Below are 16,449 nucleotides of genomic sequence, written 5' to 3'. Positions count from 1 at the left end.
GATACTTTACCTCTCGAATGGAACTAATTTTTAGCAATTTTTGGACTTCTTCTTGAATCACCTAATTCTTGAAAGTTCCCTGCTTTCTTTTCTTTTGCTTCACAAGAGGATATGACGGATCTTCATTTAGTTTATGAGTCATCACCTCCGGTGGTATTCCTGTCATGTCGGAGTGGGACCAAGCAAAGCAGTCCATACTAGTTTTCAAAGATTCGATTAACTTACCTTTCATTCCTTGGTCAAGATTAGCCCCGACATAGAATTTTTTATCAGACCACTGAGCAAACAACACGACAGGTTCTAATTCCTCTATCATTGTTTTGATGTCTTCATTCTCTTCTGGTTCTTGAATGGTATCAGGTCTTGAGTCTACATCTGTTCGCACTTGTTCAGTTGAGGTCTGTGTTGTGGTGTCCTCAACTGCCTTATGTGATTGCTATTTGCCTTCACTTCTCGTGCTTGTATCTGCAACGGAATTAATAGCCCTGGATGTATGTTGATCTCCGTGAATTTGACAAATTCCCCATGGCGATGAGAATTTGATAACTTGATGCAAGGTTGAAGGAACAACATCCATTTCATAGATCCATGGTCTCCCCAGAATCATGTTGTAAGCCATCTCCATGTCTACTACTTGGAACTTTGTATCTTTGACGACCCCTTCAGCAAAAGTGGTGAGTGTTACTTCTCCTTTTGTGACGACACTGGAATTAGCGAATCCAGATAGAGTATGCACCTTTGGTATTACTCCATCTTCAACTTGCATCTCACGTATCACTCTTAGCAAAATAATGTTCACAGAACTACCTGGATCAATCAAAACTCATTTCACATTAGTATCATGCACAATTAAAGATATTACCAGTGCATCGTTATGAGGGATTAATACGCCATCTGTATCTGCATCATTGAATGTAATATTGTCTTCTTCTAGAACATGCCACACCGTTTCCCTTGGGTAATAGTTATTTTGGAAGTTTTGTTAGCCGCAATATATGACACACCATTAATGTCTTCACCCCCACTTATAACGTTAACAGTTCTTTTGGGAGAAGGTGGCTTTGGAGGCTCCTGCCTGTTCTTTATGTAAGCTTGCTTGCCTTTCTCGCTGAAAAACTCTGTAAGATATCCTTGTTTTAATAAATGATCAACTTCACTTTGTAAAAATCTGCAATCTGCTGTTTTATGCCCATGATCATTATGGAACTCGCACCAATGGTCAGGGTTGCGCCTGTTTGGATTCGATCTCATTTCTTTTGGCTATCGAACCTTATCTCCCATGTTTTTTAAAATAGCTACGAGCTCGGAGGTGATGACGTTGAAGTTGTAACCTCCAAATCTCGCTTTTAAATTTCTATCATCATCCCGTGACTCATAGTTGTTTCGCTCGTTCCTAAATCTTGATGAAGAACCTGATTCTCTGTTTCTTGATCTGTGATCGTGCCTTTGATTATCCTGTTTTGACCGTGAGTCTTTCCCTGCAGGTCCTATATAAGGCTCGTACCTGTTTTTACCGGATCTTTTTTCGTTCTCTGCACATCTTGAATGTGTACTTTCTTCTTTTTGAGATCGAGGAACAGTATCTTCCTCAATCCTCAACTTCGTACTATACATGTTATAAACATCGTTCCACGTTGTAGCTGGGAATTCTCGAAGGCTTTCCTTTAGTCTCCTCGTAGCTTCCGAGCTTTTTTCATTCAAATTGCTTGTGAAAGCTATAGCTGCCCAGTTATCAGGTACACACGGCAACGTCATTATTTCGCGTTGAAATCTGTCCACGAATTCTATAAGCAATTCTGAATCTCCTTGCTTGATTTTGAAAATATCCTCCATTCTTTTTTCCACTTTTTGGGCTCCCGAGTGTGCTTTGATGAAAGAATCTGCAAGCTCAGCAAAAGAATTTATAGAATTTTTAGGTAAAAGGGAATACCATGTTAGTGCTCCTTTGGTGAGTGTTTCACCAAATTTCTTGACTAATACCGACTCGATCTCCTGCTTAGTCAAATCATTGCCTTTTACGCACGTTGTGAATGCAGTTACGTGGTCACGTGGGTCTGTCGTTCCATCATACTTTGGAATATCAGGTACTTTGAACTTTTTTGGAATTGGGAGTGGGGCAGCACTCAGCTTCCAGGGTTGTTGCAAATATCTGTCCATGTCTACCCCTTTGATTATGGGCGGCACTCCGGGTATCTGCTCTATGCGTTCACTTTGCTCCTTGAGCTGTTTCTGCAAGGTTAGTACTAAATTTTGTAAATCAGAATTAATTACATTACCTGTTTCTCTCTCCTGCGATTTACTGGGGGTTCCACCGCTGCCTGAGTTAACAAGCCCGGAACGAGGGTTTTCTATAGTGTTATTATTTGGAAAAGGTGTGGGTGTTGCAACTGGTAACTGGTTAACAAGCGCTTCAACAGCTTTGTTGACCTGAGCAGTATCTGCAGAGCTTTATCAACAGCTTCAGCATTTTCAAATTGAGCATACTTGTTTATTTGAGATCCATTGGGAGTACCCTCGTGAGATTACCGTGGAGAGTCCTGCGGAGTAGGAACCTGAATGTTAATGTTCTGTGGGTCTCCCTGACTTTGTTGGTTCTCTTGGTTTCCTGGGGTGTTGTCATTGTTATTCGACATGATTGATGTAACAAGGAAGGTCAAGTGAAAAGAAAATAGATTATCAGATTCCCGGTAACGGAACCAATTTGTTTAACCAAAAAATAGAATTTTAGTCAAAGCTAGAATTTAGAAGAACGCGGGTTACTAATAATCAAAAGAATATGTAGAAGAGAATAATTTGGAGTAACCAGAATATAATCAGGAGAAAAATAAGTGAATCAGAGTATATTTCAATTGTGTTATGTGTCCTTACAAAAGCATTCTCCCTTTTATAATGGTTTTCTTGGAGATATGTGTATTGCCTTTGTCTTAATAAGGCAATTATGGGTAATAAATGACAATAAAAGAAACGTTACTCAATCATTTATATTAAATACAAATTCTCTAACGTACTCAGTATTTAATATTTGTTAAATACTGAATTTGGACTCTCATGCGTTGTCAGATTCATTTCCTTGATTCTTCTTGATCTTTGAGCTTTAAATGACTTAAATAGGTACGGGCGCTGAATTATTTGAATAATTGCCCGTGCCTCTTTCATCACCTTCTCTCGTATCTGTTATTGCTCGTGCCTCTTGGCTAATTATAACTCTTTGACTATTTGACTAATCCATGTGTTATGACACGTCACCTCCAATATGCAAACTCAATTTTTCCCAATACACTCCTCCTTTTTAACTTTTGACTATCAAATAGACAAGGTTGGGGTCTAGGCCAAACCTCCCACCACCACAGGAAATAGGTGGATGGATTAAATAAAAAAAAAGTTATATGACTTTATGTTCAAAGCATGTAATGGAGGAGTCCTCCCACATATTAACAAAGTTTTTTGTTGTAGAAGCAAATATAAGAATGATGTTTATCATTCTTCATACTGTTAAGAAGGCCAAGGTCTATATCCTCCTCCATGTACTTCTCTTTTTTGATATATATAAATATAAAATTTCTGGGCCTGAACCTAACCCTCTACCAGCATGGTGGATCTTTTTATTAAAAAATAAATGATATAATATTGTCATTTGAGCAAATATAGATGTACCTTAATATCTACACCCAAGTCTAATCACCTACTCTTGTTAACATCTCTCATCTGATTTCTACATCGCATAAATTTAAGAGTTTTTGACCTAGCTATACTATAATAGAAACCTATTTACTACTTTTATTTAGGTTCCCTATTAATTAATTAATATACCTATATTTACTAGTTTTATACAAAACCTTAAAAAAAGAGGAAATAAAATATACCTTAAATAGTGGGTATCAGTTACATAAAATATCCTACATTTAAGATATCCAAAATCAATACTTACCCAAGATCCCTTCACCGTAAGAAACCCACCCCAAAATCATCACCTCTCTTTGCAATTACCAAATTCCTTCACCGTAAGAGACCCACCCCAAAATCATCACCTATGTTTGCAATTACCAAATCCTTTCACCTTAAGAGACCCACCCCAAAATCGTGCTCTTGCAAATGATTGAGAATATAACTTGGAGTTTATATCTCAATTTTGAGGGAGATTGGTTAAGTTTAGAGTTGTTTTTAGGTAAAATTTCTTATTGAAACTCGAAGAAGAAAAGTTTCTGAATTGTATCACGATTGTATTATAATTGTATCATATTTGTTTTATAATTGTATCACAATTATATTAAAGTTGTATTTGATTTGTATCTGATATATCAATACCTAAAATAATACCTAATAAAATTATAATACAATATTGTTTCGGACTTAAGTTTAGAGTTGTGATTGAAACTTGAAGAAGATGATGAAGATCAGAATTGTATCACGATTGTATCATAATTGTAATTGTATTATTATTGTTGCAGAAATTATATCACAAATGTATGATAATTGTATATGGTGATGAGCAATTATAAGTTATGAGCTATTATCCTATTAAATAACTGAAGCAAAGTTAGTAGCTTTTTGCTGAAGACCTACAACTATTAAAGAGAGAGAGAAGAGGAGATCTGCGTATTGAAAAAATTAGGAAGCATGAAATGAGGAGAAGTGTGAAAAAAAAAGAAAGGATATAATTGAATCCCTTAATTAAAGTCATTAATAATGGGATGAGAGATTTTTAAGGAAGGAATGTATACTTTGTAAGAAAAACCTAAATACTTTTTGAAAACTACAAAACCTAGAGAAAATAAATTAATAAATTCCTATCATAGTATATATAGGAAAAACGTTGTTGAAAGACTCTGGAAAAATTTTATTTTGTGTCTCACATGCTATATCGTACTTATATTATATAAGGATTTTATTACTTGACAAGTGGACTCATGGTTAATTGGTTATGCTCTAGCATTATTCCTAGTTGGTTTAGATTAACTAGGTTCTATGGAAGTTATGTTTTATGTCCCCTCCTTGTTGTACTAATTTTTTTTTGAGTTATTAATATACAAGGTAGGGGTCTAAGCCAAAGTGTCAAACCCCCCACCACCACAGGAGATGAAATCCTGGGTGGATGGATTGAATAAAAAAAAAAAGTGGACTCATAGGCATACTGCATACCAGACAAATATTGTAGAATGAAATTAAAAAAAACTTGTACTAAATAAAAGAGAAATTTTTAAACCAAAAGTACTAAGATCAACTTGTAAATGAAGGAGAATCAAAGTAGATGGAAAATCTAACAAAAACCTAGTCAATTTATAATGAATCTCTACACCTAGCTAGCTTAGAATTGTTGCAGATTTATATATATAAAAAAAAAACTAGCTCGGACTTGAGGGGTATGTTGGTGTTGTGGCTTTCCGACTTATGATACCACTAGTTGCCTCCTTGTCATTCTCCTCCTTCAATTCCAATGAATAAGTATACCGGGGGTGGAAAGATGGGGAAAACAAGTAGGCTTTGAATCCATTCATTCCCAACATATTCATTGCCCCATTGGTTTAGCCCATCAAGTTACTCATTTCCCAACTTTGCCTTATCAAGATTGTATTGGGAAAAATTGCATTTATATATGCAAGTGACATGTTGAGACATGTGGACTGGTCAAATAGTCAAAGAATTATAATTAGTCAAGAGGCACGGGTAGCAGTAGAAATGAGCAAAGGCAAAGGAAAAGGCATGGGAGGACATTTGAAAGATTCAGCGCCCGTACCTATTTAAATCATTTATCAAAAGGAATGGATCTGACCATAATAAAGAGCGCAAATACAGAATTCGACAGACATTAAATACTGGATACGTTAGAGAATTTGTATTGATTACAATGATTGTGTAACGTAGCATTCAATGTCTTTAATTATTCATAATAGCCTCATTATGATTTGGGGAAACCACATATCTTCAAGATACCTATAAAAGGGAGGTATCTGATTACTTGTAAACACGAGATACTATTGGAATATACTTTGATTCACTTGTTTTTCTCCTGATTACACTCTGGTTACTCTAAATTACTTTCTTCTACATATTCTTTTGATTGTCAGTAACCTGCGTTCTTCTAAATTCTAACTTTGACTGAAATTCTATTTTTTGGTTAAACAACACGGGTTCCGAAAAATATAAACTATCCAAACATATTGAAGCCATGGCACGATATACATACTTGGAATCTTTGGCTTGATCATCTAATGTAACGAATTGCTGCAGTTTAGGGTTATAGATAGAAAGTCCATGACGATATTGTCCTTGAAAAAGAATTTCACCTTTTTCATTGCAATACAATAGTGTTCTCTCTTGTATAAAATTTTGCAAATAGAGGGCAAATTGCAAATTTTCATTAACCATTTCCAACTGTCTTGTTCCATAATCCATATATCCAATATTTTTTTTATTGTGAAGTGAGCCTCCATATAAACTAAGACAACCTTTCAAACTAGTCAAACCAAAGTAGTCGTTCTGACCAACCAAATCTGGTTTTGAAAGTCTTCTCAATTCATCTGACTTGACGTCAAAGTACATGATTACAGAATTTTTGTGTACATAATGGTTGATTCTTCTAGTTGTGTTAGTAAAAATTAGACTCAGCCATGTGGGTCTATTAAATGGCGATATGTGTCAATAAAATTTAAAGAAAAGTGAAGAATAACATGTAAAGATGTTATATGAAACACCTCCGGGATCGAACATACTCATACCGTACCTGTTAGCCCCAGAACTGATCATCATGAAATAGCCCAGAACATGCACGGGATTGACTCAACAGGCACGGGATTGACTCAACAGGCACGATATTGACTCAACAGGCACGAGATTGACTCATTAATTACGGAATTAACTCATCAGTTATGGAATTAACTCATCAGTTATGGAATTTCAGCATTTACACAGCTGTTACAAGTCTTCTAAAAGGATTGAATGGATTGAGTAAATGCTCATAATGGACCCATAATTCAAGGAGACTAATTACTTAGATTTAGCCCTATAAATAGATATACTTTTACCACCATCAGGGGAATCTAATTTTCTTCTCTACAATTCTATACATTGTAATTCATATCATCTTGCTCCCAAGTTAGCCATAGTTCGGCCCTTCAAGCTCTGTTCGGCTCATTATCCCCAAAGATCATTCGGTAAGAATTCTTTCTTCTCTGCTTTATTTTTATTATATTATCTGTCATTGAATTTATTTTCCACTTCTCTATCACGTTGTATTAACAAAATTTTATATCTTTCGGATTGAATCGGTTGCTTGTGGCCCGTCATATAAAATTATTGCTTTGACCTTGAAAACTATTTTTTGGGTTAAACAGTTTGGTTCCGTTACCAGAAACTCAAGCAAATTTGCTATTCATCCAAAGATAGTAACAACTTTTGTTAATATTCGCTTGTTTTCAGTTTAAACCTTCATCATGGCCGAAATTTACCAATCAACACAGTTTAGGACAACCAAGTTGGAGATGGCTTTACCATGCAAAATAAAAAGGGAAGAATAGCCATGATAATGATATGTAAGCAACAAGCAGAGAAAAATAGAGAATGTACACCGATATATTGGTACCACAACTATCAGTACCAGAACTGATTATAACGGATCTGTACGAAACAGTTCCGGAATAGGAGGTCCAGATATGCCAGGTAATTTTAATTTGCAAAATTTATTTCTAACCTTGCAGAAACAGATTAACGAACAGAATGAGCAGATAGAACACCTCCGGGAAATCCTATCTATCCTGCGAGAATGATATGCATAACCGTTGCAGCACCGGAATTTAAACAGAAGAAGACACGGTAAGTCGAATCAACACTAATAAGATGTCCAAAAATAGGTTCGAAAACCAAACTGAGGTGATTCCGGATCTGATTGAAGGAGTCAGAAGAATAACGCCGGACCTTCCCGGAACTGAGGAGTAAAATTTACATTCGATAAAATACAAAGCTTCGAATAGAGGAAGACACGTTCATTCAATTGAAAGTCAAAAACAGGTCCGGAGATCAAGCGGATGTGATTCTTGGGTGATCCGAATCTAAACGCAAAAATCAAAAAATAAGTCCGAGCAAAAGAGATACGAGATTTTCTTCACGGGCTGGAAAAGATCTGGATCTACCCGAACAGGTAAGGAATTACCTTGCTAAATTGTAAAATTTCATAGGAGAAGAATGAAGTTTAGGAGGAACATGGGTAAAACACCCACGAGATTGCTTACAAAGATACCACACCTAACAACTGAAAAAGAAGAGATAGCTGCGGGATGGAATAGACCACGAGGAAGGAAGGTTCATTAATAACCTTGGACAATTATACAAATATTTTCGGAAGCAATCATTGAACCGAAGGCATCAGAAGCCACAAGGTAAAATGCTGAAAAACTAGAAATTATCATTGACTTCCCAAATAGGAAGGATTGCGTTGGTCGGGACTCGACACCGAATTTAAAGGTAAGTTGATTAAACTTTTACATGCTAACAAAAATTGCTTTGCTTGCCTCCATGCTAACATAACAGGTGTACCACCAGAGGTAAAGGTTTATATGCTCAATATTGACCCGCGATATAATCTGGTCAAGCAAAAGAAGAAAGTAGAGTCAAATAATAAAAGATAAAGTTATAGAACTTCGAAAGATCGGTTTAGTCCAAAAAGTCGAATCATTCGAACTTGCTATCTAACATCAACGTATCATTACTTTCAAAATTCCGAGGAGAAAGATGATTGCTGGTACACCAAATTGTCTCGGATGTCTCGGTAAATGCAATTTTAATTCAAGAAGATAAAGGTACACATTCTCCTATCTATTATAAAATGCTCTTAGATACAGAAACTACATATCTACATTTTGATAAGTTGGCATTAATTGTAGTTGCCCTAAATCTAAGGCTTTAGTTTCAATGTCATTCAATTCCCGTAGTCACTATATTTTCATTACGCAATATTTTGCATAAACATGAACTGTCAGGAAGGCTAGCTAAATGAGTAGTCGAACTAAGTGAATATGATATTATTTATCAACCACGTACGACTATAAAATCACAAATTTAGCAAATTTCATGATTAATCTTAGCTCGAACATATTACCCCATGTTATTTCTGGGATAATTCTTTGGATCTGGACCTTCTACACAATTAGGTCCACAAGTACTAAACTTTCCAAGTTAAGGACAATGCTTAATGCCTATCAGAAAGTAGTTAGATAATTCATAAAAGTTATTTTATTACTAACAACAAAGCCGAGTATGAAGCATATGCTACAGGGCTTGAATTAGCTGGGGGACTCAGAGCAAAAATATTGATTTAACGATTGATCAAATCCAAGAGAACTATGAGAAATATAACTGACTCAGAAAGCAATTCCGAGCACTTATTGAGAAATATCGTTTCCAGATCAAACAGTCTCGAGATCGAGCCATCTCTTATTTAGGCGATCCCTGATCTATCATCAATTAGAATGAAAATGAGGTAAGCCTGGCTCATTTAATTTGGAACTAGCATAATAAATTCATTTATTACTTGCAGAATGGGACTTTACCCAAAGACAAGTATGCTATCAATAACTCTGAGTGCGTCTTATCCCGTACTGCCTGCCTTGATGAAGGAGAATTATATTTGAGAATATTAAAGGCTCCCAAAAGCTAAAATGCCACATGGACCAAACAAACAAAATATATGATGCGAGAAATTTATAAAGAAAGCAGTGAAAACTACTCCGGTAGTAAGGCTTTAAAAAAAAACTCATCAAAGTCAGTATGAATAGCTCAAATCAAGATATGGCATGATCCTCGACAACATTTTGGAACCTCCGTAGTTCCCAGCCAGAGTATAAAATATTTGATAAAAAGAGTTTCGGTACCGTCCCTATGTTGGAACTGGACCATTTGAAAGTCCATCAATATCGAAACTAACTATCCTACTGGGGACTGTTAGACCGTGGATCGTTAAATTATGATTCCAGTGTTTGAGTTCTCATACCTCAAAACTCAAACACTAGGGAGATTACTCATACTTGAAGATTAGTCAATTTGACCTGACATTATTTGCCATCTCAACTCAGTTAATTGTTTTACTCATATCAAGCATAAACACTTCAAACAGTGTTGAATGAGTTCTTCAAAAATACATGTACTACACGTACACAAAAAGAATCGAGAACTCCATGCCAGAGTCAAGAATACCACAATAAAAAATGAGAGTTTTAGATCTAAGTCAAGATAAAGGTATGCAAATATGCCACCAGAATAAAGTTCACTTTGAACAAATATGTGACTTATATTCGGTCCAACAACGACCATCCAAGTTAAATATATAGGCCTTTCTTAATGGCTAATTTGTATTATGACTCGGATCGATTTTCCCGTATATATAAATAAAAATCTCAAATATTATTTCGGACATGTGTCCCTTTCTACTTGGAAGTATGTTCATATACTCCAATTTGGGTTCAAAATCCAATCAAATTAAATGTCTTTTCAGATATATACTTATTTGAGATCAATATTCCCTCAAACTCAATGTCTTACCGGGATCAATACTCCCGTAAATCTTAATGGGGTCAATACTCTTGTAAATTCTACTTGGATTAATATTCCCTCAGACTAAAAGTCTACTCGGATCAATCGATCCTATTTTACGCCTGAATGAAAAGGAGACGTCCTCTTCATAGCATTTAAAGTATATAAAAGAGCCCTCTTTTATATAAAAGTTAGACACCCAAAGGTGCAACATTAAGACATCGCACATGTAACGATGCATCCAAATATATATTTTAAGTCTAAAAGACTAAGTATGAGCACTCAAATAATTTTCTAAAGTGCCAAGAAAAATTAGTACTCGGATAAATTCTCTAAAATACCAAATGATGATATTAGACCCGAAAGACACGAGGAACACTGTATTAATCCCGGTCTAGGTTACAACCCTTTTGGTAAAAAAAGGGGGGGGGGGGTTAAGCAGTCATCATCTAAATATATACCTCCGAGTCCCGTATGTTTTTCCTTTTCAGGGAAAGGACCAAATGAGAGGAATAATCAAATGCTCGAGATTTCATACTTCAAAGCTCTAACACTTGGTGAATATATATATGGAAGGCAAAGAAGACTAGAAAAATCAAAATTCAAGTCAAGCCTAAGGTCTACCCAACAAATCGAAAGTGAAGAGCAAAGTCACGAGCCAAAAACACAAGCCTGACTCGAAAACCTTTGAAAACATATTCGTAAATATAAACGAATGTTTCAAAAAAGGTTAAAGGCAGAATATTAGTTACGGGTAAAAATGCACATATTTGTACTTACTCAAAAACTGTTGTAACTGAAAACAGTTACAGATGAAAAAACATTACCCTTGTATTCATTTGAAAACTGTTATCAATAAAAATAGTTATGGGTAAAAATTCATACCCTTATATTTAAAACTGTTGTAAACAAAAATAGTTATCTCCTTGTACTAATTAAAAAAAAAACTGTTGCAAAAGAAAAACAGTTACGAGTGCAAGCTTATATTGAATCTGTTAAAAGAAAAAACAGTTGCAAAATGAGTTATAGACGATACACAAACACATGTGAAATGCTATGAAAGTTAAATGTGAAAACTTTCTTCAAAACATTGTTAAAGAAAAATATGTGAAAATTCCTATCTCTCTTTTGTATATTTACACCATTATGAAGTTGAGACGTCTTATTCATTAAGTGTCGTTCATAAAAGGGCCCTCTTTTATAATTCGTGCTTATTCAAAAAAGTCACGGAGCATTGAAGCATTTTTAATGCAAATTTAAAGGGTGAAACAAAAACCCAAACATTAAAATAAGCAGAAAATAAAGCCGAAATATATATATATATATATATATATATATATATATATATATATATATATATATATATATATATATATATATATCAAATAATAAACATAAGGCAAAGATTCGTCTTCAATCCCCGAAACCAGACAGGGGTAAACCAATCGATTATTGACGAAGGAACATAAGCGACAGAGTTATAATCTGAATATCTAAGTTCTGCACTCTTTTTTCCTTCGTCCAATTTTTGTCCCTATTGGGTGTTTCAGCAAGGTTTTTAATGAGGCAGAGGCAAGGATGAAAAGGATAAAATCTTCCACTTTCCGGTCACATCATAGTGAGTAACCGGAAGGACTATCTGTATTAGTAAAATTAGGCTCGCCATGTGGGTCTATTAAATGGCGACACGTGTCAATAAAGTTTGAAGAAAAGTAAAGAATGACATGTAAAGATGTTATGTGAAACATCCTCGGGACCGAACATACTCATACCGTGCCTGTTAGCTACGGAACTGATCATCATGAAATAGCCCAGAACAGGCACGAGATTGACTCAACAGGCACGAGATTGACTCATTAATTACGGAATTAACTCATCAGTTACAGAAATCCAGCATTTGCACAGCTGTTACAAGTCTTCCAAAAGTAATTGATGGATTGAGTAAATGCTCATAATGGACCCATAATTCAAGGAGACTAGTTACTTAGATTTAGCCCTATAAATAGACATACTTTTACCATCATCAGGGGAATCTAATTTTCTTTTCTACAATTCTATACATTGTAATTCATATCATCTTGCTCCCAAGCTAGCCATAGTTCGATTCTTCAAGCTCTGTTCGGCTCATTATCCTCAAAGATCATTCAATAAGAATTCTTTCTTCTCTGCTTTATTTTTATTATATTATCTGTCATTGAATTTATTTTCCACTTCTCTATCACGTTATATTAACAAAATTTTATATCTTTCGGATTGAATCGGTTGCTTATGGCCCGTCATATAAAATTATTGTTTTGACCTTGAAAACTATTTTTTGGGTTAAACACTAGTCATAAACCAAAATACACAATCTTCTGTACTAATCCCCGGATAACAATAATCACTAAATGGTAATGCACAAGGAAAACTTGTTTTCTTTGTCCAAGAATCGTTATTCAAAGAACAGACAGCATAAAACGAGTTATAGATCAATATAACCTTGCAGTCATTGAACCGAGAATCATAACACAAACCACAAGCATACGGACGTTTTGTGTCGTTGTGCTTCATATATGAACATGCAAAAGTTTGATATTCTCTAGTCGATGGATTCCATAAAACAAACCTTTTATAAGCGTTATGATTCTTTAAAAGAACCAAACCATCACATGAGCAGAAAACTTGATCAAATCTGATTTTTTAAGAGGAAACCGTTGTTTTTCTGTCATATAATTGGGGACTTTCTAAATCTCTAAACTCCAAATGGCCAGTAAATTTTTGTAGCAGGAGTATTTTGCGACCCAACGCTTTAGATTGCTCATAGTGAGTTTTCTTGAATTCATCGTCGCAGATTATAGCATTCCATGACTTTAAAAACAGATTTAAAACGTAACAAAGATTTAACAGAAAGCCAAATAAAAATGAGGAATGCAATATCAGTTGGAAGAAATGAGGTATCATTTTTCAAGGCTCGCCTCTTTTGTACTTTCTTCTTTGGCATCATGATTTCTGCCTAGGGTAAAGGCTTTGTATTAGCCTATTATTAGGGTTTATATGGTAGATGGAAAATAGGTTTTAAGACTTTAGTATTTGTGAGGAAAAGGGATTCTATTAAATAGTTATCTCATAATATTTACTTGCCTTATTTTTCGAATTACCTTAATTTTTACCTTTAAAGTGTTCAAATAATGTAAAATAATTTTACAATATCAATGTATGCCAATAGAAAGTTTCGTAGACGTGACATGTCCCAATTCAAGAAAATTAGTGACTTAATTAAAGAAGGAAATCCATGAATTAACAATTGAACTTGATTGAAAAAGTGCTACTAGAAGATTACAAAATCTAATTAAGCCTTAATTTTCGCCAAGATTTTAGTGGATTCCAACAAGTAAAGTTGATCTAGAAATTAAATCTGTAATTTTGATCAATATTAGATTCTTAGTAGGTTTAGAGAAAAAAATAAATCAGAATGGAAGGCCGAATTTGACCCTAATTAGCGTGAGAAAAAGTGGAATAAAGTGGGAAACTGGGAATGGGACAAAAAAATAATGGTTATTAATTATTTTTTTAGATAATGGTCATGTCGGGCCAGCTTGAGCACACCTACCATCATCACATGTATCGAGTAACTTTGTCCATCAAAATTTGGATAAGAAGAAATTACCTAGTATTTTTATCTCTCCTTGAATTTGAAGCTAAGACCTCATGATTCTTAACTCACTTAGTTAATCATTAATCCATTATTTACGTACAGTTTGATGTACATTTAGACCTTTTGAAAATGGCATTTCGTTCACAAAATATAATGACATAGTTCTGCAGTTTGGTCTAGCAAAAACAATCGACTACCACGCATATAAGTTAGACTATATGTTGAAATGGCTTGGTGAAGTAGGAAGGACACTTTTACGTTTATGTTATTCGGACTCTCCAGAAATAAAACCGCACTTAGCTACTCGGAAAATGCACTCTAAGACGCACTGTCAACATTACAAGCTATATAAGCAATGTCGCGTGATATAGAATCAAGCCTGTAAGATTTATTTCTTGAACCTCAAAATTCATTAGTGCAAGACATTAAGATTCATCAATAAAATTAAGGACAAACAAGATCACCAAAGTTTTAATTTCAAGAAAACAATTAGATCCTTTTAAGCTCCTAGCTAAAATCATACTCCCCTGTTCAATTTATCTGAATTATTTGAATAGACACGCAGTTTAAGAAAAAAAAAAAACTTTTAAAACTTGTAGTCTAACATATATTATAACAACTGTATGGCTATAAGTATGTAAGATTTGCAAGCTTAGAACTGCCATCACAAATCATTGAACCAAAAACAAAATAAAAAGTCAACAAGTAGGTTTTTAATTCAAAATAAATCAGATACAATATGAATGAGAAGAGGAATACTAAGAAGATTCACCAAAACTAGAAAAAAAAAACTCTAAAATTACTCCTCTAGACAGCTGATGAATTTTGACCTTCATTTTGATTGAGTGAGTTGCTTCCTCTTGTTGATAGGAAAACATAAGCTATCCAAACATGTTAAATCTGCCGAAGAATACACATACTCGGAATGATATAATCTGTAATATATCGTAACAAATCGTTGTTGTATAAGATTATATATGGAAAGAGTTCCATCCTCTGGTCTATATAAGATAAGTTCACCATTCCATGTGCAAGCCAAAAGATTACTTTTTATTATCAAATAATGCTCGCGAAAAGATAATGTAGGTACGTTGAAGAGTTTCGTTAATAATTTCCATCCATCTTGTTCCATGATCCATAAGTCGGATTTGATACCAAAGTTTTTGTCGCGATATAAACTAAGGGAACCTTTGTAAGCAGTCAAACGAAACAACTCATTAACACCTATAAAGTCCGGTATTGGAATCCAGGGTGTAATATACGGGTTCCAGGGAACCCAGTAACTTTTGCGTAGACCCTGTATTTTTGTTAAAAAAATTATTAAATATCTATTTGTGAACCCAATTATTATTGTATATTAATTTGAAATTGCGACAGAAACCCATAAACTTAAAATCCTGGATCCGCCTATGTTGGAAGCTCCTTCAGTTCATCTAACTTCACATCAAAGTATATGATTGTAGAAACTTTACGTACACCCTGGTTAAGAAGTTCCCAATCTAGAGACCAGTATACACGACCTTCAGTGCTAATGCCCCGATTAATACCCCGACTACCATGATATGATTCTAGTACTTCAAAAATTGGGAACATTGTTTTCATTGTCCAAAAATCTGTATTCGTAGAGTAGACAACGTAAAACAAGCTATAGATCAATATAACCTTGTAATCATGGACAGTACAATCATAACACAAACCACAAGCACGAGCACGAGTTGAGTTGATCAAATATGGACATCTGAGAGTTTGGTGTTGTCTGGTTGATGGATTCCACAAAGCAAACGTCTCATCAAGCATATTTATATCTAATAATACCAAACCATCAAGTGAGCATAAGACATGAGAATTCTTAAGAGGGGATTCATCACCAGAGATTATAGCATTCCATGGTTTAGAAATAGATTTAAAACGTAACAAAGATTTAACAGGTACCTTAATAAGGATGTCGCTAAGGATATCATATGGAAGACCAAATGTATCTTTTTCTGTGACTGACCTCTTATGTAACTTCTTCTTTGACATTATGCCGAGGGGTGTTGAAGTTTGGCAAAATGCCAAAGTCCCACATTGGTTGGGAGTTAAGTTTGGGGGGGATTTTTCCCCTATAAAAGAAGGCCTAATGTTTAGGATTGAGATACATCTCTCATTTGCCTTCTCATCTGTTTAAGGCATTTGTATCTTCTCTCTTTAGTATTATTTCACTTGTATTTTTGGAGTGGAATAAAATATTGGTTGTGTCTGAGGAGTAGGCAAAATTAGCCGAACCTCGTAAATTCTGGTGTTCCTTTTATTGT

General features: G+C 34.7%; 1 protein-coding gene across 1 annotated transcript; it reads right to left on the bottom strand.

The window, feature by feature from the left end:
* Positions 1-15,562: 15,562 nt before the first annotated feature.
* On the bottom strand, positions 15,563-16,177 carry LOC107815328 (F-box/kelch-repeat protein At3g23880-like). The gene has a single exon (XM_016640891.2). It carries the CDS (start codon positions 16,175-16,177, stop codon positions 15,563-15,565), a length of 615 nt encoding a protein of 204 aa, XP_016496377.2.
* Positions 16,178-16,449: the final 272 nt, after the last annotated feature.

The sequence above is a fragment of the Nicotiana tabacum genome, chromosome 7, assembly GCF_000715075.1.
Source record: "Nicotiana tabacum cultivar K326 chromosome 7, ASM71507v2, whole genome shotgun sequence".
Taxonomy (NCBI): Eukaryota; Viridiplantae; Streptophyta; class Magnoliopsida; order Solanales; family Solanaceae; genus Nicotiana; species Nicotiana tabacum.
Note: the sequence above shows the minus strand (reverse complement) of the source record. Positions and strands in the feature narration are given on the sequence as shown.

What these genes read in the sequence shown, in the direction of transcription:
- LOC107815328 (XM_016640891.2), bottom strand. Translation starts at nt 16,177, where the DNA reads ATGTCAAAGAAGAAGTTACATAAGAGGTCAGTCACAGAAAAAGATACA.